At 40.6% G+C, this 26,547-nt stretch overlaps 2 protein-coding genes across 6 annotated transcripts in view; one reads left to right on the top strand and one right to left on the bottom strand.

Annotated features, from left to right (window-relative positions):
• The window catches only part of uspl1 (ubiquitin specific peptidase like 1), a 34,009-nt gene extending 31,363 nt beyond the window's left edge, over positions 1-2,646 (bottom strand). The window contains exons 1-2 of one of the 3 annotated variants that reach the window (XM_034178220.1): positions 2,530-2,646; positions 1,557-1,713 (exon numbers count right to left, since the gene is read on the bottom strand). In XM_034178220.1, the coding sequence (XP_034034111.1) occupies positions 1,557-1,682 (126 nt within the window). In that variant the 5' untranslated portion in view covers positions 1,683-1,713; positions 2,530-2,646. Of the gene's footprint in view, positions 1-1,556; positions 1,855-2,529 lie in introns of those variants that run through there. The other 2 variants (XM_034178222.1, XM_034178219.1) reach the window with 2 other exon arrangements.
• Positions 2,647-16,512: 13,866 nt separating this feature from the next.
• On the top strand, positions 16,513-21,457 carry hmgb1a (high mobility group box 1a). Of its 3 annotated transcripts, none has more exons than XM_034178217.1 (5): positions 16,513-16,628; positions 19,426-19,583; positions 19,687-19,832; positions 19,951-20,125; positions 20,958-21,457. In XM_034178217.1, exons 2-5 carry the CDS (start codon positions 19,440-19,442, stop codon positions 21,111-21,113), a joined length of 621 nt encoding a protein of 206 aa, XP_034034108.1. In that variant the 5' UTR covers positions 16,513-16,628; positions 19,426-19,439; the 3' UTR covers positions 21,114-21,457. The 3 variants fall into 3 exon arrangements, with proteins under 3 accessions (XP_034034108.1, XP_034034107.1, XP_034034109.1); XM_034178216.1 differs by lacking the exon at positions 16,513-16,628 and adding an exon at positions 19,076-19,163; XM_034178218.1 differs by lacking the exon at positions 16,513-16,628 and having other exon boundaries at positions 19,407-19,583.
• Positions 21,458-26,547: the final 5,090 nt, after the last annotated feature.

Here is a 26,547-nt window from a genome sequence, read left to right as displayed (position 1 = left end):
GGTAGACAAGAAAACATTTGGGCAACCCTGCCACATGGCATCTCAATGGGGCTCAGTTTTGCCTTGACTATTAACAAGAGTGGTATGCTGTGGTTGCTGCATTTTTCCTTGTTTTCCTTTCTAAAGGGAAATCACACTTTTGACCATTTACAAGGACCCATCTCACACTATTGCGGCATTAACATACATGCTAGCTCATATGGAAACAAACATGTCTGACCTAGGTATGGTACTGCCCAACTGTAAGGCATGTTAATCTAACTTTGCCTGTAGCAGGCAACTTTCATATGCCCAACAGAACATAAAAACTTGACCCTTCAAATAACTGCACATGCAACTTGTCTGAGCAGACTTTTTACTATTACACTAGCACAAGCATTCATGCTGAACCCTGCTGTTGGAGGCATCAGACAGATACATGACACTAACTACCTTTCTAAGAGCACTAGATCACCAAAGAACTATCCCAAACAAGAACAACCCACATGACAACGACTCTGCCTTTCCCTGGTGATTAACTAAAAAACTTTTGCCTTGCTTGTTTCTGTCAACTCAGTTCCTTAGACATGATCCTAGAATTCTGTTGCACCTTTGGTAAAAAAATTGATTCACTTGTGGGTGTTAACTTGGGCCTCATTCAGCAATGACGTAAAGTCTGCATGAGTCCAAGCATCTTATGTATAATAGACTATACAGTTGCTTGTGGTCCCCTGAATCTTTTCAAGATGGCTCCTAAGGACCTACTAGATTTGTAGAGATGCAAAACTCAGCTTCGGAGTCTGTGTGTCTTGACTTAATTCTTCTGCTCTTAAACCAAATAAGTCTCTGGTTCTGCATACAGGCTCACCAATTTATCATGCTAATTAGTTATTCACAGGCTTTACCATGTAATTCTATCAATTTCTGAACTGTCCATGCTGTCTAAAGTAGAGCCATCTTGGTGCATGTAAAGTGGTGACCCACTGAAATATCTTTAGCAAAACGGAATTTCTGAGCATTTGTGCAAAACTGCGTTTCAACATTTTCGCCCATATGTAACTTATATGTAACTATAAGTCCACAACTGCAACTTAAATTAAACCATGACAACATTTCCCCATTAAGAGGTCATGGCTTCATTGGAAATCTTCATTGGAAAGTGTTTAACTTGCGTGCTAGCTCACGAGACTTGCAAAATATGAAGTTTGCTTGAATAAAAATGCCCAAAGCATAAAATGAATAAGTAAAAAGTAAATAAATAAGAGTGGGAAAAAAAGGAGTCCAGTGAGGAGAAAGTACAGGATGTGATGGATCAGACAAATGAAACACATACATGTGGGAAAAGAAACTGGGTAAAACAAATACGCCACTTTTTTTAAAGTACTAGAATAAATTTTACTTAAATAATACACCGGAAGCCCCAAATTAACATTAAAAACTTTCGCCTTTTGATAGCAAAGATTTCCGTGTTTGCTTTTCTATTTAATTTGGATTGGTACTGCAAAGTTACAGTGTTTCCAAATAGAAACCTGCTTTGCGCAAGTGACAACAGTGAGAGAAACATGAGTTCAACTAACTTCTCCCAAATACCCCGCCACCAGTGGAGCCAAAGCCCCAAAACCAGTATCTTCAGCACTCATTAGCAAACCACTGCTGTTGATCTGGTCCAACGCCGTGTGATACCATTCGACAAATATTACCATGGCACTGCACCGTCGCTCACCTCCCTGCGAGCTGAAGAGAAAACAAAACGTCACTCAGTGCCTCGTACATGTGAGCCTGTGCTCTATGTTTGCAAATAAGCACGCCACATTGTCCTAATTCCATTTTGCAATAAAATGTTCACATGAATATGATAAAAAACTATCTACACAAGGTTAACAATATTACAAAAAAAGAATAAAATGACTGAAATCATAATTCTTTGTGCATAATAGCAAGTCTTGAGAGGTTTTTTTGTACGCAAACCACGCAAACCACTCCACCACAAAGGAAATCTTAATTGTCATAACTCACAACATCTCAAGTCTGCAAGAAGGCATGTGGAAGACTTAATCCAGTGGGGAAAATGTTTTCTGTTGTAAAGAGGCCAATATTAAGCTCTTTTGGCTCCTGCACCTTTCAGTCCAACATTGCATTTGCATTGTTGGATATGCATTTTGAGGGTATGGGTACAATTAGTACTGTGAAATACACAAAAACCTTATAATTCCAAGATTAATCAAATGAATACAAATAATATAGTGGTCTGTAATGCAACCAAGTATATATATATATATATATATATATATATACACACACACACACACACACACACACAAAGACTACGCATTTCATTTACGCCAGAAGACGATTGAGGTATCACTGACGACGTACAAAAATTTTTTATATTTCTTAATGATTTCAAATTAATATTAACAATACTATAAGCAAAAAAGCAACATAAATTAACAGATTAGGTGCCGTAGCAACTAGCATGCTAACCCACGGAAGCTAGCATACAAGCGGTACTCTCATTTCTGCTGTTTTCATGAAGGAGGACATACCTACCGACAACTTTACATTATTTCTATCTCTAAGAGGCTGATCAGTATAATCCGTGTCCATACAGCTGTATTATGACTGTTCTATCTCAAATGTCCACACGTTGTAGCTCCGCGTCTCCACAACGTTCTTTTCCCGGTGGTCCGGCAGCCTTTGTCTTCCCCCCGAACACAACTCCGCAGTGTGCTGCCTCCTGTCGGTAAGGATGGTGAATTGCAGCAGCATTGCCCTCCACATCAATGCACGGAAGCCAGAAAAGTCATATATCACACATGATCACATTAAATATCCTCAGGAACGCCTATTATTTAAGTACTACAATATATCGTCTCTTTCATTCTTCATCCTAGAAGAGACACATAAATCAAGCAACTTATATGTCAACAAACTGATGTGAGCACGTTTGTTTGCCCATGCATTATGATATCATTCATTGTCTATACACACATATTCAAGTAAAGAATGACATGAACACCAAAGTAAAAGGCAGGGTACACGCTGGACAGGATCGCAGTCTATCACTGGGCCACATACAAACCCATACACACTTGCACACACACCAGAATATAGTCACCAGTTTGTGTAACCCGCATGCAAAATGATTGATACAGCACTGAGATGAATGGAATGATCAAGATGTGCTTCACGTGTTGCATTTCACCTTTAATTCTAGTAGGTTTAACTAAAACAAACAAACAAACAAACAAAAAATCCAAAACCATGAAGGAATTAGCCATTTTTCTACATAGTCGATTTTCAGGTGCTGCACTACAAAATTCTATCCATTGTCATGGATTGAGAAAACGAATTAGTAATGGATTGAAATAATTTGTTGAAAAAAAATCACTTAATCTGTCAGTCTCAGGTGAATTTGGGACTCTGGTGGATACAAAATTTGTAACAGATAAAATGGATAATGGGCGGACAACCATGGAATATGTAGTAACATTACGGATGGATATGACTGGATGACGAACAGATAAAATTAATGTCTACCAGATGTCCACCGGCGAGCTAATGGATCAGGCTTAGACAGAGCAGACCGGCTGTGGAATTGAGCAACAGTGCTAAGTTAAAATTATATTATCTCTATTAAGTTGTTATTAATAAAACTTTTGAAGCTTTTGGCTTTTGAATATCAAATTTCAGAAATTTATTTCATGTTCAAATTTGTTTCTGCTGTTGTAGCTACAAATTTTTGACATGTTTTACTTATTTTTTGTTTCTGTACTTTCAGTCTCTGACTTGGTCAGCTGGTACAAGGACCTGTGCATTTGGAGCACCAAGCTCCAGTCTTGGCAGCACTGGGTCATGGACCTATCTTCCTGTTCCACACCATCAGCCATTGGAGAGCAGCAGTCAAAAGTGTCAGTAAAAATGTTCAAAATTTTCAGCAATTAAGAAAAAATATTCAATTTTGCCAGGTTTTCACAATATTCCACTTTTTTCTAATTTTCCTCAGTGCATATCATAATATTTCCAATTGTTTTCAATAATTGGAAATTGTTGTGTGAGTCCTTGTATGAAATTGTGCTTTGTATTTTTGCTTTTACATTTATGACTTCTATTTTTCTGTCTTTGCAGGTGAAGGATGATGTTGCCAGAGCCCAGGCTGACCTGGGCGAGGCAGATGGGATCTCTGCTGAGGACCGACTTGCCCTCCAGCTGGCGGACGAGGACGACGCCCCACAACCTGGCCCTTCTGGAAGGCAGACCAAGAAATAGAGGAAGGACAAGGGACACAAACCGCTGCTGGCTGCCATATAGAAGTGGGTGGAGGAAGCACAGCAGGAGCTGGCCAGAGTCAGGGAGACCTCGCCATTGCCAAGCCTGTGATCTAGTGCACCACCTTCCTGGACTGGGTGAAGCAGCTCTTCAAGAATTCCTTGGAGGACCAGTACACCGAGTTCCAGACCACCTTCATCAACATGCAGACTTGGTGTAAGCTGGCAGACAGGGATCTTCAAGGTCCTTTGAGCTTCTCTGGAGTGAAGCCCTCAGGAAAGGACCTTGTTTTATATGCCCTGGTGGGATGCCAGGAAGTAGAACACCGTCAGTTTCTTACCCAGTAGTTGTCCTTTATTTTTGCAGTCTTTATACTGTACTCCACCTGTCATCATGCATTTTGATCGGTTTGAGTTGCCGTCCACTATGACAACTGTTCCTTGTTATGTGTGCACCAGATGACCATTTTATTTGTTCCATATTTGGTATTAATTAGTCCTCAGGTCATACAAATGGACAACTGCAGGATAAGAGCGCATGAGTGCTGTGGAAGTAAAGAACAAGTACAGGACAAAATGCATAAGAAACAAAAAACAAACATACAAGCACTTAGGAAGTTCTCCGTTCGATGTCCGCTCACAGTTTTGAGCCTGCACAAAACTAGAACTTGCACCAAACCAACATGCAGATTCAACTCGGATCTGCTGGAGCAATCCCAAGTGAAAACAAGGGAGTGGCTGAAGGGACTTAACTTTTTACTCCTATGTTTCTTCTGTCTTTCACAGTGTAAAACAGTCGCTTCACACTTAAATCAGACTTTTACAGCTAGATTTCTTTAGAAAAGTCATTATGATATATGGTAAATCTGTCTTGAGCAGACAGTTCTCAAAAATTGAGTGGTTGTGCAAGAACTCAGGGAAGCCACGAAGACATACATGACTGAAGGGTTTTGTGGCTGTGATTGGAGAAACTGTCCTTTGCACAATTTTTATTTGTTGCACCACCGCTTAGCATCACCTGAAACCTATCCCAGCAGTCATAGGGCATGAGACTGGGTACACCCTGGACAGGACACCAGTCTATCACAGGGCCACATATAGACAAACAAACACATTCACACCCTCACACTCAATTTAGACTCACCAGTTGACCTAATCTTTGTGTCTTTGGAAGACTACAGTGACTTGGAAATTTTTATATATTCATCACCGAATGTCTAAATTAAACTGGCTGCAAGAGTAATGATTTGTGTGAAGAATAATAGTTACATTTAGTGTAATTACTTAAGAACTTGTATGGGAGACCTCTTTGGAATACCAGCAGCTGTGTGCGTTTCTCCGGGTGAAGGGCATCTGGCGTAAAACTTGTGCCAAATACCAATACGGATCTGGCCGTATCCGCTGTGGCGACCCCCCCCCCCCCCCAAAAAAAAAAAAACGGGAGCAGCTGTAAGGACAACAACAACAATTCTAATTACTTACGCCCTCTGAAAATGAATGAATGAATGAATTTATTCGGCACACAGTTTGACAACAAAAAACTCACAAAGATCCAATGTGGCCGAAAGGGTGAGGGCAGAAGTAAAGCTTATAAATGCCCACCCCTTATTCTAAAAATAAAAAAAATTATATACACACATTTATACAAGCATGCAACCATAAACACAATTTTCAAAATGCTGCCAGAAAAACACTGTCACACAACCCACAATCCCAGAGCAATAACAAAAACAATAAACCCAAGTCTTCAATTACAACAAGAAATTTTATAATTCTTGTAAAATGAAGGAACTGTGTGTAAAAATGGCTGTAATTCCTAAAATGGCTAATGCAATATTTAATTTCAACACCTTGCATAAAAGCTGAAAGTCAAAAATGCAAGAAGATCTTGAGCATTTCATTTCTACTAGACTGAAGTGGAGTATAGAGCAACATAAAAAAAAAAGAGGAAACGTGTCACTGACCAAATACTTGTGGACCCAACTGTACATAGGCTGTTAACTACTTTTAAAAATGCAAAAATGCATTCATTTGTGTTACTGTATATATATATATATATATATATATATATATATATATATATACTCGTATATGTTTTTTTTAAGTGGCAGGGTGGAGTTGGGGGTTGGGTGGGGGCCACATATGTCACTAATTCTATAATACAGCTCTCACCTCCTGCTATTGTCCCTCAGTGTGTGTGTGTATACACACACACACACACACACACACACACACACACACACACACACACACACACACTTCTTTCTTGTACACTACCCAACCCCACCTCCTGTATGTGCCCTCCCTCCCATAAGCCCCTCCTGGATTTGCTCCTCTCCTGTCCTCTATTTTCTTCTTGATGACAAAATGAATTTGCATATTTTTCTCAGAGAGCGCTCATTAGAATGCATAAACTGGCCGCCTCCTGTCCTCACGAACAGACTCTTGCTTTCTGTCGAGGCATCTCCTGACGCACAGTGAGACACAGGCGGTGGCGGTGGCGGCACAGGCAGACATGTGGCCTGAGTCTGGGCTGTGATTGGCATTTGGAATCAGTTTACCCATCCCATTCTTAACACAAGGATATGAATAAAATGTGTGTCAGCCATGTTTCTTTGTTCCTAAATTAGCTACTAAACACAACAGCCAGATATTTCCTGTTACTTCACCAAAAGAGGATGATGTAGTTTTAACACCCTCAAAATATGCTTATATTTTGTATATACATATATTTTGTTCTTGATAATCTCTCTCTCTCACACACACATGCAAATCTTTACAATTTGACACAAAGATTGGTAATGCCTCCAGTTTGCATTAAAACATCTTGAGAAAGGTTGTCCTCTCCAACATATTCACCTAATCCATGTGTATCTGAAAAGTTGACCTGATGGTGGCGCAACAGCACAGGTCATAAGGGAAGAAAAACCAGTTGGGTGAGTCTGACCTAATGGAAACACTAATCTGCACATGATGTTATCATAGTACTATGTTAATTCTAGCGTACAGAATGTACATCGTAGGTCTTGTGTTTAAAGCATCAGTGTGTTTGAGTTAGTGCCACCTAGTGGTGAGGTTGCAGATTGCAATATGCCCTCATCACAATTTTATTTCCCTTCATGTTTTCATTCTTTTGGTGATGGGGATTCATACTTCCTTACCTTCTCTTGTGACTTGTGTTGCTTTCAGAACCCTTGGAAGCTCAGAAAGACCCGACATAAAAACCCAAGACAAATATGGATCAATTATGTAGCCTATCCCAGTAGAGCTAGGCTAACGTTATCTTTTGGGCTAAAGGAAATCGCCAAAGACATTTTTGCTGATATGTGGTGCTGCTAGCTTAACTAATTGTACATAGAATTTGAATACATTACATATAGCAGGAATGTCTTGTTAAAATGTGATTTTAAAGATGTATTTTCAACATTTGTAACACTGTTGTCGAACCATTTGAAAACGTGGCTGCCGTGGCTATGATGTCAACTCGGAATCCTCAGGTTGCTCCATTTCCTCATGAATTTCTGAGTGAAAATTCCAGCCCGATGGTGCATTCAAGGCATTTGAACACAGCAATATATAATGCTATCTTTCACAAAAAATTAGCATGGTGAAACTTGTTAATGTGCACTTGCAAGCAGTAGACATTTTATAGGGAAACAGTCAAGGATTTGTCATCTTTTTTCTTCTTCAGTTTTCCAGCTGCAGGCAGTGGTTAGCACTGTTGCCTGACAGCAAGAAGGTCATGGGATCAATTCCCACCTGTTCTGTGTGGAGTTTGCATGTTCTCCTTGTGTTTGCGTGTGCTCTCTCTGGGTACTCCGGCTTCCTCCCACAAAAAAATGTAATTGTCTGTAGATGTGTGTGCATGTTTGTTTGTCTATATGTGGCCCTGCGACAGACTGGCATCCTGTTCTGGGTGTACCCCACCTCATGACCTATGACTGCTGGGACAGGCTCCAGCTCCCCGCGACCCTTAATTGGAGTAAGCGGTTGAAGATGAGTGAGTTGTCCAACTGCACTACACAATTCAAATGGCTGAGGAAATCTTGGGTTCTTGTATCAGCTTGGCCCTGCAACATGGTGGCCTGCAATGGGGGGGTGGGGGCACACACACACGTAGACTTGAAGGGCATCACATCGATTCATTGAGCAGGTAATTATGCACTAAGGAGCATTAGCATTTCTGCTAATAAACACCTCTAAATCCTACACACTGTAACTTTAACTTATGAGGAGACCAAAGGCACATTCTGTGAGTGATCGTCTCATAAATAAAAAGTCCTGATTCATGGGAGTAACTGCCTGGCAACAGCATTAACAAACCCACTTGGTTTCTTTTTGAGATCATCTATATGCAGAGCAAACGTCACACTAAAGTGCTGCTAATTTTCAGGTTTCTGTTGCCAAAGTCCAACACACATATGGATACAATCACATGAACTCCTGACAACTTGCGTAAGAGCTGCAAGAGATGACTTCTTATTCCACACAAAGCGCAGTGCACCAAAGTGTTGTTTACAGAGTGCTATTGAATATGTATCAGACCCGGGGTGGGGGGTGAAAACTTTAAAAGCCCAGTGGTTTAAAATATCAAATATTCTGCACATTAATCACTCCAAAATAATACATTTTTCAAGATACTGTAAATATCATACCTTAAACTGGAACAACACAATTTTCACATCAAGTAATCTTCTACTCCACATTATGTTATATTCCCATCCCCTCAGAGCCTCTAATTTTATCGTAGATTATTAAAGCACCCCCCCCCCACCCCAACACACACACATACACTCTTTGTCCATAGCCCAGGATTACAGCTGTATGCCAAAATCACAAAAACCCTGATATGTAAAATGAGAATTGCTACATCACACACACATACACCACCTTAACTGATATGATAAGAATGTTTCAAAATACATCTTGTAGTGCAGCAATAAATGTCCATGATGCACTATTTTTTGCATATTTCATAGACTTTATACATTGAAATATATATATATATATATATATATATATATATATATATATATATATATATATATATATATATATATATATATATATATATATATATAAACTGACCCCCTGTCAGTTTTGCAGGTTTTCCCACCTACAAAGAATGGAGAGGTCTCTAATTTTTATCGTAGGTACACTTCAACTGTGAGAGACAGAATCAAAAAAAAAATCTCAAGAAAATCACATTGTATGATTTTTAAATAATTAATTTGCATTTTATTGCATGAAATAAGTATTCGATCTCCTAGAAAAACAGAGCTTAACAATTGGTACAGAAACGTTTGTCTGCCATTATAGAGGTCAGACGTTTCCTGTAGTTCTTGACCAAGTTTACACACTGCAGCAGGGATTTTGGTCCACTCCTCCATACAGATCTTCTCTAAATCTTTCAGGTTTGGAGTTTCGGCTCCCTCCAAAGATTTTCTATTGAGTTCAGGTGTGGAGACTGACCAGGCCACTCCAGGACCTTGAAATGCTTCTTATGGAGCCCCTCCTTAGTTGTCCTGGCTGTGTTTGGGGTCATTGTCATGCTGGAAGACCCAGCCACGACCCATCTTCAATGCTCTAACTGAGGGAAGGACGTTGTTTGCCAAAATCTCACAACACATGACCCCATCCATCCTCCCTTCAATATGGTGCAGTCGTCCTGTCCCCTTTGCAGAAGAGCACCCCCAGAGTATGATGTTTCCACCCCCATGCTTCACGGTTGGGATGGCTTTCTTGGGGTTGTTCTCATCCTCTAAACATGGTAAGTGGAGTTGATTCCAAAAAGCTCTATTCTGGTCTCATCTGACCACATGACCTTCTCCCATGCCTCCTCAGGATCATCCAGATGGTCACTGGTGAACTTCAAACGGGCCTGGACATGTGCTGGCTTGAGCAGAGGGATCTTGCTGCCCTGCAGGATTTTAAACCATGACAGCATCATGTGTTACTAATGTAATCTTTGTGACTGTGGTCCCAGCTCTCTTCAGGTCATTAACCAGGTCCTCCTGTGTAGTTCTGAGCTTTCTCAGAATCATCCTCACCCCACAAAGTGAGATCTTGCATGGAATCCCAGACCGAGGGAGATTGACAGTCATCTTGTGTTTCTTCCACTTTCTAATAAATAATCATAACAGTTGTTGTCTTCTATCAAGCTGCTTGCCTGTTGTCCTGTAGTCCATCCCAGCCTTGTGCAGGTCTACAGTTTTGTCCCTGGTGTCCTTAGACAGCTCTTTGGTCTTGGCTATGGTGGATAGGTTGGAGAGTGATTGATTGAGTGTGTGAACAGGTGTCTTTTATACAGGTAACAAGTTCAAACAGGTGCAATTAATACAGGTAAAGAGTGCAGAATAAGAGGGCTTCTTAAAGAAAAATTAACAGGTCTGTGTGACCCAGAATTCTTGCTGGTTGGTAGGTGTTCAAATACTTATTTCATGCAATAAAATGCAAATTAATTATTTAAAAATCATACAATGTGATTTTCTTGATTTTTATTTTATTTTTTTTATTCTGTCTCTCACAGTTGAAGTGTACCTACGATAAAAATTACAGACCTCTCCATTCTTTGTAGGTGGGAAAACCTGCAAAACTGTCAGGGTTCACATACTTATTTTCCCCACTGTGTGTGTGTGTGTATATATATGTCTTTGTGGTGTATTCAATTAAATATAGGTTGAAGAGGATTTGGAAATCACTGTATTCTGTTTTTATTTACATTTTACACAACGTCCCAACTTCATTGGAATTTGGGTTGTATTTAATCGTCTGACAGCATGAATTTATATTGTATTTTAATGAGTGATATTATATTTCTCTGTAACTGTGGGAGTTCTTGTTTGTTCATAAAGTTGTCCTCAGTTCATTCAAGAATTCCAGGTGTGTACCTTCTGTTGTGGATATTGTGAAACCCACTGAGATGTTTTTACTCTGTGCATTGGTGAAGCAGTGAAAGCAGGGTATTGTTTTCACTGGCCTGTGCGTATATTTGTGTGTCTGCGGACAAGATATCTCAAAAACAATGAGAGAGATTTCCTTCAAACTTGGTGGGAATACTAATTGGATAGTTATCCAGAGGTGATTTTTAAGTGGTTTGGTCAAAGGTCAAGGAAGGAAACATGGAAAGCTTGAGGAAACATGGTCTCAAAAGCCCCCTTTTTCTATATTTCAACAACCAAGATGCATAAATGAATCAAACTTTGTGGTAATATTACTTGGATTGATATTTAGAGGTGATTAGAGTTTGGAGTAGTTTGGTCAAAGGTTAACATCGAGGAAACTTGGTCTGAAAACCACTATTTTTTTCTGTGTCTCAAAAACCAGTCATTTTGAACACTTCTGTCTTTTTTGTGTCCAGTGTAATAAGTTGTACACACAGTAGTCTCCTACTGCTGTCTGTGGACTTGTTGCTACAGTGTTTATATGCAGAGAAAAAAAGAGCTTTACCACAAATATGACACCTTTAAAGAAACGTGCAGATCCTACAAGGATCCACAAAGATGTGTCAGTCGGTTACACATTAGTGTTGTTGGCAGGATGTGGTAGTTGACCACATAGTCAATGGTCAAGGTTCTTAGTGTGCCCATGACCTCAGGACACAGCTCACATACGAATTGTGGAAAGGTATGTCGCAAGGCGAAATCCATATTGAAATACGGTGCATCGGGAAAGTATTCAGAGCCCTTCACTTTTTCCACATTTTGTTATGTTGCAGCCTTATTCAAAAATGGAGTAAATTTTTTTTCCTGTCAAAATTCTACACACAATTCCCCATAATGACAACATGAAAAAGCTTTTTTTTGAAGTTTTTGCAAATTTATTAGTATAAAAGTATTCACACCCTTTGCTCAGTACTTTGCTGATGCACCTTTGGACGCAATTACAGCCTCAGTCTTCTTGAATATGATGCCACAAGCTTGTCGCACCTATCTTTGGGCAGTTTTTCTCATTCCTCTTTGCAGCACCTTTCAAGCTCCATCAGGTTGAATGGGGAGCATTGGTGCACAGACATTTTCAGATCTCTCCAGAGATGTTCAATCAGATTCAGGTCTGAACTCTGGCTGGGCCACTCAAGGACATTCACAGAGTTCTCCTGAAGCCACTCCTTTGATATCTTTGCTGTGTGCTTAGAGTCATTGTCCTGTTGAAAGATGAACCTTCACCCCAGTCTGAGGTCAAGAGCCCTCTGGAGCAGGTTCTCATCCAGGATGTCTCTGTACATTGCTGCATTCATCTTTCCCTTCTGACTAGTCTCCCAGTTCCTGCCTCTGAAAAACATCCCCACAGTGTGATGCTGCCACCACCATGCTTCACTGTAGGGATGGTGCCTGGTTTCCTCCAAACAGGATGCCTGGCATTCACACCAGAGAGTTCAATCTTTGTCTCTTCAAACCAGACAATTTTGTTTCTCATGGTCTGAGAGTCCTTCAGGTGCCTTTTGACAAACTCCACGCTGCCTTCCATGTGCCTTTTACTCAGGAGTGGCTTCAATTTGGCCACCACACAGAGATGTTTCTGTACCCTTCCCCAGATTTGAGCCTCGAGACAATCATGTCTCTGAGGTCTACAGACAATTCCTTTGACTTCATGCTTGGTTTGTGCTCTGACATGCACTGTCAACTGTGGGATCTTATTTGTTGACAGGTGTGTGTCTTTCCAAGTCATGTCCAATCAAATGAATTTATCCCAAGTGGACTCCAGTTAAGCTGTAGAAACATCTCAAGGATGATCAGTGGAAACAGGATGCATCTGCGTTCAATTTTGAACTTCATAGCTTTTGAGCTTCAAAGGCTGTGAATACTTGTGTACATCTGATTTCACAGTTTTTTTTTTATATATTTAATAAAGTTCCAAAAATCTAAAAAAAAAAAAAAAAAAAAAAAAAAAAAAAAAAACATTTTTCACATTGTCATTGTGGGATATTGTGAGATCCTTAACTGGAATAACTGGGTTTAGAACAGCAGTGAACATAACTGCACAACATGTTGACCACTTCTGATTGCACATGCCCAGTGTTTTGTAAAATAGTTTGAAATCCAAAATAATTGCAGTTAATGATACGGCTAATACTGACAGACTGTTTAGGAAGTAAGAAGAAATGATCTGTGCAGAAGAATGCACCACATAGCTCTTGATATTTAAAGTTTGAATTTCAGCATGATCAACTTTCACCAAGACCCTCTAAGGACCGCCCACTTTATTGAACACAGTATTAATTATTTGCCCCTAATGCTTGAAAAAATACATTCTATTTTATTGAAGCGATGAAGCAGATATCCCAAATTAGAGCGTTACACAAGGTCAACTTGGCCGTTTTCATATTCTGACCTGAACCAATCATCCACGTGCACACACTTGCAAAAACACATCGATCTTTGGTCTAGGAAAACTTTAAAACTTCTGGCTTTAAATTTAGAAAGCAAAACAGTAAAAACTGCATTTACACAAATCCCACTGCAGTGGCACATTTTGATGAGCACCACAACACGCCGTTTTATTTCCAGATACAAATATCATGCCTCAGTGAATATCACCTAATTAATGCACCAGAGTGATTAAGCCACTTCAGTGTTTTGCCAGTACCCATAATGCAGTGCATCATTCTGCAACAGCGCATGTATGTGAAATCTCTGGAAGAGATTGCGTTTCTCTTTCCCTGAATAAATACGTATTTTCAATGCTAACATTTCTGATCTTTCACAAAGATGGCTATCCTACGAACGCCAAAGCTTTGGGGGAGTGTAATCAAGGCAACCTGCAGCTGTCATTAATGTTTGTTTGGTGCATTTTAGCTTAAACACCCATTGAAAGAACACAAAATAACTCTGAGTAAAGTGCAAGTCTTGCATTAATTTCATGTGCATTCGCCCTATTGACGTATCCCATAATCCCTTGTGTGCCAGAGAGTCACTGCAGTCAAACAACATATAGAGAATCAACAGGATGACAATTGTAAATGAATATTATACTACAAAAATGTATTTTTGATGCTTTTTGTCACGTTAATAAGAGACTGCTGCATGATACCCTGAAAACTTGCTAAAGCAATTATAACAAATAATCCATGTCTGCTACGTTTAATCTGCGTGGAATTTAATAAGCGCAAACCGAATTTCAGACATATTATATAATATTAGTCTGGAACAAAGAGGACAAACAGTGTTGTAAAGAACAATAATCAAGACGTTAAAGAGCAAACTTCACTTTCCCCGCAGAACAACATGATCAGGAAGCTATATCATCATGTCAATTGAGTCAATTGTACATACCAATAACTGCTGGTAATCTTACTCACATAAAATCTTTGGAAGATTGTCTTGCATCAGTAAGAAGTTGGATGTCTAGTAACTTCCTACTTTAAAATTCTGATAAGACTGAAGTTATGGTTTTTGGTCCAGCGAGATATCGGCATCAATTTGATCAGCTAGCACTTAGCTTAGGTCCGTGTGTTATACATCATACGGATAAAGTGAGGAACCTTGGAGTAATTTTTGATCCTACGTTGTCCTTTGATCTCCACATTAGAGACATTACAAGGACTGCCTTCTTCCATTTGCGAAATATAGCGAGGATTCGTCCTATTCTGTCTATGGCTGATGCTGAGACTTTGATTCATGTGTTTGTCTCTTCTAGATTGGACTACTGTAATGCTCTATTCTCTGGCTTACCGCAGTCCAGGATCAGGGGTCCTCAATTGGTTCAGAATGCTGCTGCCAGACTTTTGACACGGAGCAGAAAGTTTGACCACATTACGCCAATCTTGGCATCCCTGCACTGGCTTCCTGTTTCTGCAAGATCGGATTTTAAAGTACTGATTTTAGTTTATAAAATTGTTCATGGACTTGCACCTCCCTATCTGGCTGACTTGATAAGCCCCTATGTGCCAGCTCGGGCCCTGCGTTCTCAGGGTGCAGGACTTCTGTGTGTTCCCAGGGTGAATAAAAAGTCTGCCGGTCACAGAGCTTTTTCCTATCGTGCCCCAGCTCTGTGGAACGATCTGCCGGCACACATTCGGCAGTCGGACACTGTAGAGACCTTTAAATCACGTTTAAAGACTCATTTATTTTCCCTGTTTTATCATTAGTGTTATGATGTGTTTTTAATCTTGTATTCTTTTACTGCTGTCTTTCTTTTATGGTTGTTTTTATTGTGTTTTAAATTTTTAATTGTTTTTTATGTTGTGAAGCGCCTTGAGATGATTTTGTCGTGAATTGGCGCTATATAAATTAATACATTTGAATTTGGAAGCAAGCGTAGCTCACAGCAGCTCTCATTGAAAATAACGGAGAGACAGCCTGTGATTCTCACATGTTTACATAAAACAAACGCAATAACATCTATAAACCCAGAGAATATATTTATGAGAGTTTTAGGCACAATATAAAAATAGTTTTATGTTGCGATGTTAATGGTGTTGTCCGTGTGCAGCGGTTAAAGTGCAGCCCGATCAGAGCGTCTCAATGCAGTTCTCAGTGTTACTGAGATCACGCAGCGCAGCGACCTCTCCGAAGTTTTGCAGGATTTGAAACGTCAATAGGGCGAATGCACCTTTGGAGAGTTCTACATTGCATTATGGGTAATGACAAAACACACAATTGAATGCCACAGTACACATTACTGGCAGAGGATGCTCTGCCTTCATGTTGCAGAGGAAAAACATGGTGCCCCCATATGATTTGTGCTACCTAGGCTTCAACCCAGGCAAGCCCGTGCACAAATCCGCCCATGGTGGAATTCATCTGAATCATGAGCATGGTTCTTTTATAACTGATCTAAATCTTTTAATATGTCACATATATGGCGTAACCGCCACTTACCTGATCGCCTAGAGCCTCTCGTGTGCGCCACATATGAAAATGCGATGAGTTCGTTAGGGGTTTTCAAAGTCATAATTTACAAATAAGCCGGCTTTGATTGAGCATGAACCACAATAGAGCCAGTGGGTGAAGTGGGGAAGTGCCCATGCAAGACCGTGGAAACACGTTTAGCAGCTGTGCAGGTCGCTGAGAGCCGGTGCAGCGCGTTCCCTCAGTCACTGGACTCGCCCACTGTACACTGTGCAGCTCAACGCACTGAATTCAATACTATAGCAAACACACTACACTACTACCAGCACCAGCATGCTCGCACAGGAATATTTTTGTATCCACGCGCCTCCGAAAAGAAGCGTGACGTTTCACAAAAGCCAGCCAATGGGACCTCGTCTTCTATTCGGACAATGAAAAGCCTCCGTCCAATCGCGCCCGCGTCAGCCAGGGCGCCAGCCAATGGTGTGCGAGTCCTGCCGAGAGTAATGTTAGAGAGCTGAAGACACTGCGTATCGCCTGTTTGCCCTCACACAGCCATTGCAGAGCATTCAGACCGAGAGAGACAACGTCGGTAAGTATCACGCAGAAAGTGTCGGAACGGGCGAAAACGAGTTGAAACACCTCGCTTACGCGTCTTCTGTGAGCTAAGCGGACACTTTGTGTAGTTTAAAAAGATATATATATTTTTTACGCAGAGCAACGTCAAGAACTCAGCCTGGGAGTGAGAGTTGGGGGGGGGGGGTAAAGGAGAAAATATTAATTACGGGTAAAGTCGAGTGAACCGGTCGATTTCGGTAAATAGGAAAAATTTTGAATATTCCTGTCGTGTGTTTTTGTGAAAATGGAGTCAAAAGACGCGGCGGTTATCGTGTAAAAATTCCGGAATGTGTGGCGGACGGCGCCGTTAGCGACAATGGTTAAGAGGAGTCACCGTTAGCTATAAGCCTATTGCAGTGCATTAGAGAAGCCGAACGGCTGTCAGGCTGAACGCTGGCAGAGGAGACGTGGGGAAAAAAAGATGAACGGAAAAAGAGCGAACGGTTAAAAAATACACACAAGTGTATTTTCCCTCTCAGCAATTCGGTCGACAAGATGGTGAAAAAAAAAAAATCCCCTCACGATCTGCGCTTTACTATAATGGCTGACTGTATTCGTATAGGAAACGAGGCAGCGACAAGAGGCGCAGTTCAACTTCAACTTTTTCTAACCGTCTTTTCTCGGGAATCAAACCGGTAACTATGAGAGGTGACGACGGCAAAATAAAATTCAATCTTCGGGGATTCGAATGACACCTCTCGGGGATTTTTCCGACGCCGGCGAGGCGTTGAAATCGGGCTTTGAAACGAGGTGGTCGCCGCGGTCGCTCTGCCCTCTATTGCGCGCAGTGCAATGGCTGTGCGCTGACACAAAGAGAAGGAGCCATATTCTCCATGTTAGCGGATGAAGACGAGCGGCCATTAGGAGCTCATAGAAAGCCAGTGAGCGCTCATAGGCACAGCGCACACCCAATGGATTACTATACGAGGCGGCCAGTGCAATAGGATTCAATCGGAGAAACATTTTGCCAAGATCGCCGCCTTTCCGCACACATTTGTCGCGTCGCAAAGCGAACCGGGAGGCGGGAGGAGACATTTGATGGGGACTTTCTTTCATGAAGAAGGCATTCTCACAAAATGGAAGAAGAAATATTGCCGTCGTTGTTGACCTCCTTTTCCTCTACCAGAGCCCATATGCGCCATTACTATACTACTTCAGTCGACGCGCACTTTTACTTTAGAGTTGCATTAAAAACAAAAAGTGTAGATTTAAGAAGAATTTTTTGATGAAATCGCATTTTTTTTTTCTTGATGAAAAAACATTTTTTTTTCCCCACTTTTAAGTGTTTCCCCCTCCTAATAAACACGTTTTAATGTGTGCTTTCTGTCTTTTTGTGTGTGTCAAAAGTTATTTAACAAAAGCAAAAGATGAACTGAAATGTTCCAGACACTTGAAGATCACGCATTTATACTGACAAAAAGCAAGTTTTACACTTCTTTATTTTTTAAATCCAGACTTTGATGGCCATCCAGCAGCAGCCTCCAAACTTAATTTGTGGCCGCTGACGTGACGTCCTCCTTAAACCCGTTCATTTCAAAGCACTAAAATAGCACTTGATCCACGGATCAATGAGTTTTATATAAAGGGCATCACCCTTGAATAAATTATTTATTTATTTATTTGTTTGTTTTTGCGCATTGGCACTTTGAGCTTTGCGCACTTTTTTCCACCCCATTCATTTACACTTTAGGTACACTGATCTACATTTAAAATTAGGAAAATGGTTATGTGGAAATATCTTAATTTTTTTTTCCTCACATAAGTGAATTGGCCTTAATCTGATTCTTTGTTTTCTGTACACATCTGGTCTTCATATAATGTGAACATGCCAGATTTTTGACTTGTCCATTAGTTTTCTTGGCATATGATCCTAGGTCTTCCTTCAATTTTAATCCAATTTGATCTCTGGTGATGTGACTGGTAAGAACAGGTGACTTGATCTTTATCGAGTGGTGCAAACCTGCCCAGTCAGATTTGTTTTCACATATTCTATATAATGACCAGATCAGCCCGGGTTGCGGCAAAATGGCTATCTTAATCTAAATTTTACCCTTAAGTAATGAATTGTCAGCTTTCATTTAAAAAAAAAAAAAAAAATCCATTACACCTTTGCAAGTGATGTCCTTGAAGTGCATATTTTCTGTAGTCAAGAGTGATAAAACAAGAGAAAGGAATAGTTTTTTTTCTGTAAATCAGCTATTTTGACATCTCAGGCTGCAGCAAACTACTATTTTTCTTATCAATTAGTCTGTCTCAATTCATTGATTATTTATTTGGTTCCAAAAATAGTGACAAATGTTGGATCAGTTTTCCAAAGCCCAAGATGATGATCTTAAAGTTTTATTGTCAGTTTCAGAGTAGACACCAGAAAATATAAGCTTGAAAAAAAGATTTGGTGTCTTTAAAATGACTCAATCATTGCAGCCCAGTGGCATTGCAACTCTGCCTACCCTATAAATGCAACTCCTTCCAAATCAGTTGGCTGATTTTAATGATCGTTCACACAATGGTAGTGCACCATTTGACGATGTGCATGAAGGAAAATAAAGTTCAGCATTTTCAGTGGGAGTTAATTGGACTTAAGTTGTTGAGTATTATTATTTTATATAATTCAGATATTTCGCCACAAAAGATTTCCTACCACTGATATATAATACATGCAACTAGCATAGCAGAGTGGAGGATATTTTAACTTGCTGAAAAATCTCAGCCACCCTCTCATGGATTGCAATGACTCGACTGATAGTCATTGAATTTTTTTTTTTTTTTAGTTACTGCCGCCAGGATGGTGAAAGAACTGAAGCCAAAGGGGAAAATGTCCTCCTATGCCTATTTCGTCCAAACCTGTAGGGAGGAGCACAAGAAGAAACACCCTGATGCATCTGTGAACTTTGCAGAGTTCTCCAAGAAGTGTTCTGAACGATGGAAGGTAGGGGACGAAAAGAGAACAGAACAGTTTACAAATACTTAAAAACATATTTCAGGAGGTGTTGCTAATGAAGGTGGAGTCAGCACGTTGCTTCTGATTTCAGACCATGTCTGCCAAGGAGAAGGGCAAGTTTGAGGACATGGCCAAATTGGACAAGGCACGATATGAGAGAGAGATGATGAACTATGTTCCGGTCAAGGGAGGGAAGAAGAAGAAGTTCAAGGACCCTAATGCCCCCAAGAGACCTCCGTGAGTAACATCTGGCAACACTTGGGATTAGATGGTGTTAGGTCTTAGTACATCGTGACCAAGTTGTGTTGTTTAAATGATGCTAATTTAACCCCTCCACCTCTGACTGTCTATCCAGATCTGCCTTCTTCATCTTCTGCTCAGAGGCCCGCCCCCAGGTCAAAAGTGAGAGCCCTGGCCTGACCATTGGAGATATTGCCAGGAGGCTGGGGGAGATGTGGAACTCCAAGTCTGCAGAGGACAAGCAGCCCTACGAGAAAAGGGCAGCCAAACTGAAGGAGCGATATGAGAAGGTAAAGAAACGTAACCCATTGTAAACATAATCAGCTGGTCTCACTAGCTGGGTTTCCATTAGGAATTTGAACTTGAGTGATATTTTCAGAATGTTTGCCAAAAAACAAATGACAACTTTCCATAGAGTGATTGAATGCTGCTACTGCTTGCAGGGTTCTCACCAGGATTTTTTTTCACAGCATAGGGGGCAACTTAGGCTCAACCACACAACAAGCGTTGCAGGCACGAGTATTGTAGGAGTGCACGGGGGCATCCCTTCCCAGAACACTCTGAAATTTATAACCCTTTGAAACACTATTTCCGCGTCCTTTCTAAAAAAAAAAAAGGCGGGGGGGGGACAGAAAATCCCCCTATGCTGTTTTAAATTGCAGCATAGGGGCCCAAATTACAGTGTAGGGGATCCAAGTCACGGTATAGGGGCCCCCTGTGCTCAACCGCACAGGCGAGGACCCTGACTGGGTTTTGTCTTCTCGTGGTAACTCGTTCTAGTGCGACTCGTGAAAACTGTAATGCCAAAAGTCTTGGTGACAGAAGGGTAAGACCTGTTAAATATGTGCTTTTTGTATGCTATGACCTGAAATGGTGGAAAGTAGTGTTTCCATTGGAGGTTTATGAAATAAGACTTTGTAATCGCTCACTTCATGTGTGCGTAAAAACATTTTTGCGAAATTAACTTTTTTCCTTCTTCAGAATGCATGTTCCAGTTAAGTGTATTTTCAATTCATGACTTCAAAATTGCACCATTTATTGTGTAATGGAAACCTTCCAACAGAACTGTTTGGGAGAAATGTTCTTCACGTGTCCTCAATATTACTACTGTATCTTTAACAGGATGTTGCTGCGTATCGTGCGACCGGAAAATCCAGTGGTGCAGCACCCGTGAAAGCTCCGGCCAAGGCAGAGAAGAAGGTCGAGGAGGAGGATGACGAGGATGAAGATGAGGATGAGGAGGAGGAAGAAGAGGAGGAGGAGGAGGATGACGAGTAGGCAGAGAGAAGCATATAGTGGTCGTTTTCTTGTTTATAAAGCATTTAACCGTTCTTGTACACACTTCACTTACTGAAACATAACGCGTTGGTATCCAGTGGTGGAAAAATAAAATAAAAAAAAGAAAACACACAAAAACAGGCTGTGTATATCAGTTGTTTTTATGCTGTACAGTTTTTTTTTTTCCTCCTTTTTTTTGTGTATAGTTAACACTAAACTAGTATTGTGTTCAGCAGTCTTATTTTTCCAGTGGTAGTTATTAGACCACTATTCCACTCGGTACAGTGTAAACTAAGGGTGGTCTTACAGTATTTACTCTAGTTAGTGGTGCACAGCACATTAAAAAGCAAAAAAAAAAAAGTTAGATCTGATTGTCTCCCTGCTCCGCTTTTCTGTGTGTTTATTTGAAATGACACGTTATATCAAATTTGACGTATCGTTTTAGTGATCTTTATGTACCACTGTAATAGCAAAAATTGGGGAGAGGCGGGATATCGCTTTGTTTATTGTTGAAATTTAAATAGCTTCTGATGTCAATAAACTTTTCTTTTTTTTTCCAGTAAACCTCTTGTGGTTTTTTTTTTTTTTTTTTTTTTTTGTCAGAAAAATCACGAGGATCAAAGTGTTTGAGGGAAATTAATCAATATGCATTTAAATTTACTATGGGAGTAGGTTGCTACTGTATTAATAAAAAAAAAAAAAATCTTGCAGCTGCAATTGTGAAATAGGGCTTTATCTTTTGGGATACTTGTCTGTTAATCTGAACTGCTCCATGTTAAATAAAGCAGCGTGTCCCACCTTGATGAGCGGTGCTTATGATGTATAACTCATCACTGCTGATGATTATAAATCCTGTGTTTTACATTGTACTTTTATGCAAACATGACAATGTGCGGGCTCAGTCTTCCTGTTTTATTTAGATGTAGCTGCTTTATTCACTTTGTGGTGTTCAGCTTTTTTTATGCAGTTTATAAAAAGGACTGTCGTGAAAAAACAGGTGATATAAGAATAAGGGCCGAATGTAATGCAAGTACACTCAAAAAACAGTTATTGGATAAACTCAATTCAGTTATGAGCAGGCTTTCCATCTAATAAATAGATGTAGTCCCAACTAAATTAAATTGTCTTCCATGGATGTGCTTTATTGACTTGGGGCTACATATATCAGATGGAAATTCTCATAATTGAATTCATCCAATGAGTGTTTTTTTTGTGTGTGTATTCATAGAAATGAGCAACATGGCCATGTGTGGTTTAATTCGCAAGGATGAGTCTGATTGTGTGGTAATCGGTAGACACTGCCGTCAGCCTTGGCCGACTGAATAAAACACAAGTAGGCTGGAGGTCGGGCAGCATCTGACCTCTGCAGCGATATGAAGCACAGGCAGTCGCTGAAGGCAACACGGCCTCCTGCTCTTCAAGATTTGACACCAAGCAATTGTTTGCCCAACAAATTTCAGTTCTCGACCTTGGGACGGCTGCATAGTTGTGTTTACATTCAATCCCTTTTCTGGCTGACAGTCTCTGTGTGCTGCTGGTGGGTGGCTGTAATGTGAAACTATGCTGGAGCAGTTGCATTGTGAGCCACTTGCGCTCATCTGTTGATCAGAGTCTGGGTGGGCCTGTATAGGCCACAAATGCGCATACAGTATAGCAGCAGGCTTAGCTTGGTAATCCTGGCCATCTGGTGTCTTCTGTACACTCTCAATGCAATCAGTGGTCTCTGGTACCATCTAGTGGTCATATTGTTGCAATATAAATGTAACCACTGCAAACACGAAGGGCACACTCATTCAGTGCCCTGCCAGTAAATTGTACTTTGGCATTTGGTTGTCCCTACATGGAAAAAAAACACGTTTCTCACAAAAGACTGGTCAGTCCACATACTGTGCTACAAGTCTTAGAAGTAGGAATCAACACAAAAATGAGATAAGAACAAAAGGATCCTAATTATTTTTTTGTGGATATTGTCAATGCAATTTTTAGGCATTTATGACCCCCCCCCCCCCCCCAAGTTTTTTTTTTTTTTTTGTTTGTTTTTTTAGCACTGGACTCTCAAACAGATATGATCAATATGGCAGTTAGACACATTTTGATCCCCGTCAGAGGGTCCATGTGTTGGGTTAAACTTGAAATATACAATATCCTCCTCATATGCCACCTGCATATACGGCACATCCAGAAAGTATTCACTGTGCTGTTTCTGTGTAGGCTCTCAGTTGTCCAGGTGGTTTCTTCTCTACATTACATTTCTCTTACATTTCTTCTCTACAAGAGTCAGACAGAAGTCAGACTTCCAGAGCAAGAATTTTAGCTGAGGAAGCTTCTGCGATTTGAAGCGAAACGTCCTTGCGTTAAGCAACCCCGTCCAGTCGAAGATTCAAGCTTCTCTACTATTCACTGTGCTAAACTTTTTCCAAATTTTATGTTGCAGCCTTATTCCAAAATTAATGAAATGCATTTCCCCTCTAAATTCTACAACACCCCATAATGACAATGTGACAAAAGTTGTTTTTTTAAAGATTTTTGCAAATTTATTAAAAATTTAAATCTAAGAAATCACGTGTACATAAATATTCACAGCCTTTGCTATGAAGCTCAAAATTGAGCTCAGGTGCATCCTGTTTCCACTGATCATCCTTGAGATGTTTCTATAGCTTAATTGGAATCCACCTGGAACAAATTCAGTTTACTGAACATGATTTGGAAAGACACACACCTGTCTACATATAAGGTCCCACAGTCAGATCACAAACCAAGCTTGAAGTCAAAGGAATTGTCTGTAGACCTCCGCAACAGGATTGTCTCCAGGCACAAATCTGGGGAAGGGTACAGAAACATTTCTACTGTTTTGAAGGTCCCAATGAGCAGTGGCCTCCATCATCCTTAAATGGAAAAGGTTTGGATCCACCAAGACTCTTCTAGAGTTGGCTGCCCGTCTAAACTGAGGGATTGGGGAGAAGGGCCTTAGTTAGGGAGGTGACCGAGAACCTGACAAGAGAAAGAGCCATTCAGGGCACCAAAATTTCTCCAAATGTGTCATAACTGCCTAACTCTATATTTGTCCCAATATTGTTTCCTTTCTCAGCTCCATACCCCTTACCTATGTACAGTGCATCCAGAAAGTATTCACAGCACTTCACTTTTTTCCATGTTTTGTTACAGCTGTATTCCAAAATGGAGTAAATAAATTTTTTTCCCCTCAAAATTCTACTCACAAAACCTTGTAATAACAACAGGAGGAAAGTTTTCTTTTGAAACTTTTGCAACTTTATTAAAAATAAAAAACAAAGAAATCACACGTACATAGTTATTCACACCCTTTGCTCAATACTTTGTTGATGCACCTTTGGCAGAAATTGCAGCCTCAAGTCTTCTTGAATATGATGCCACAAGCTTGGTGCACGTTTCTTTGGACAGTTTTGTCTATTCCTCTTTGCAGCACCTCTCAAGCTCCATCAGGTTGGATGTGGATCGTCGGTGCACAGACATTTTCAGATCTCTCCAGAGATGTTCAATTAAATTCAGGTCTGGGCTCTGGCTGGACCACTCAAGGACATTCACAGAGTTGTCCTGAAGCCACTCCTTTGATATCTTGGCTATGTGTTTAGGATCATTGTCCTGCTGAAAGATGAACCTTCACCCCAGTCTTAAGTCAAGAGTGCTCTAGAGCAGGTTTTCATCCAGGATGTCTCTGTACATTGCTGCCTTCATCTTTCCCTTCTGACTAGTCTCCCTGCCACTGAAAAACATCCCCACAGCGTGATGCTGCCACCACCATGCTTCACTATAGGGTGGTGCCTCGTTTCCTCCAAAGGTGACGCCTGGCACAGAATTTTCTTTCTCATGGTCTGATAGTCCTGCAGGTGTCTTTTGGTAAACTCCAGGCAAGCTGCCATGAATCTTTTACAAAGGAGTGGCTTCTGTCTGGCCACTCAACCATACAGGCCTGATTAGTGAATTTCTGCAGAGATGGTTGTCCATCTGTAAGGTTCTCTTCTCTCCACAGAGGAATGCTGGAGCTCTGACTGAGTGACCATCGGGTTCTCGGTCACCTCCCTGACAAAGGCCCTTCTCCCCAATACCCCAGTTTAGATGGGTGGCCAGCTCTAGAAAGAGTCTTGGTGGACCCAAATGTCTTCCATTTAAGGATGATGGAGACCACTGTGCTCATCGCGTCCTTTAAAGCAGCAGAAATGATTCTGTACCCTTCCCCAGACTTGTGCCTTGAGACAATCCTGTCTCAGAGGTCTACAGACAATTGCTTTGACTTCATGCTTGGTTTGTGCTGTGACTTGCTCTGTCAACTGTGGGGCCTTATATGCAGACAGGTGTGTACCTTTCCAAATCATGTCCAGTAAACAGAATTTAGCACAGGTGGACTCCAATTAAGCTGTAGAAACATCTCAAGGATTATCGGTGGAAGCACGATGCACCTGAGCTCAGTTTTGAGCTTCATGGGAAAGGCTGTGAATACTTAGGCACATGTGATTTCTTAGGTTTTGTTTATTGCTAATAAATTTGCAAAAATCTAAAAAAAAAAAACAAAAAACAAAAAAACCCCAACTTTTTTTACATTGTCATTATGGGGTATTGTGTGTAGAATTTTGAGGAAAAAATTAATTTCATCCATTTTTTAAATAAGTCTGTAACATAACAAAATGGAAACATGGAAAAGCGAAGCTTTGTGAATACTTTCCAGATGCACTGTACATGAGACAGTTTTCATTTATGCATTTTTCCCCTTTTTTCAGACCATGGTCAACAGTATGTTGTAATTCCACTGTTAATCCACCACTATTTCTAGTCAACACCAGCAAGTGAAAGTCAATCTTTGAGATAAAATTTACACTCATGGTGCCGACATTACAATCCACATTCATTCATTCATTTTGTGCCACTTATCTAGGTCAGAGTCATGATGGCAGCACTTCTCTATCCTCAGCCAAGTCCTCTGTCCTCTGACTCTTCCCGGGGGATTATGAGACATTCCCAAGCCAGCTGGGAAATATGATCCCTCCAGCGTGTCCTGGATATTCCCCGGGGCCACCTTTCAGTTGGATGTGCCCGGAAGACCACCTCCAGAGGACAGAGGACATCCTCATCAGGTGCCCAAACTGTCTCAGTTATCACAATTACTGATTGAAATAACTGTTGCAACCTCACCACAAATAATAGAATAACTAAATAATTATTTATCATTACACTAGAATCATTCCTGCTGCTGTGAAGTTTCCTCCTGCAATTTTCTTTTAGAAACTGGCCCATGTTATTTTTGCTGCTGAAACTGTCCCTCATGCATATAGGAAATATCAACCTAGAATGTATTTGTGCGTGAACATGTGGGGGTTTTTGCCAAGAAAAACACTCCCTGTACCATTGGAATGGTCAAGAGTTTTGCTTCGCTGCACCTGGCTAATGTTCTTCATTAAAA

The sequence above is a fragment of the Thalassophryne amazonica genome, chromosome 9 (assembly GCF_902500255.1).
Source record: "Thalassophryne amazonica chromosome 9, fThaAma1.1, whole genome shotgun sequence".
Lineage (NCBI taxonomy): Eukaryota > Metazoa > Chordata > Actinopteri > Batrachoidiformes > Batrachoididae > Thalassophryne > Thalassophryne amazonica.
This window is presented reverse-complemented; position numbering and strand designations above follow the sequence as displayed.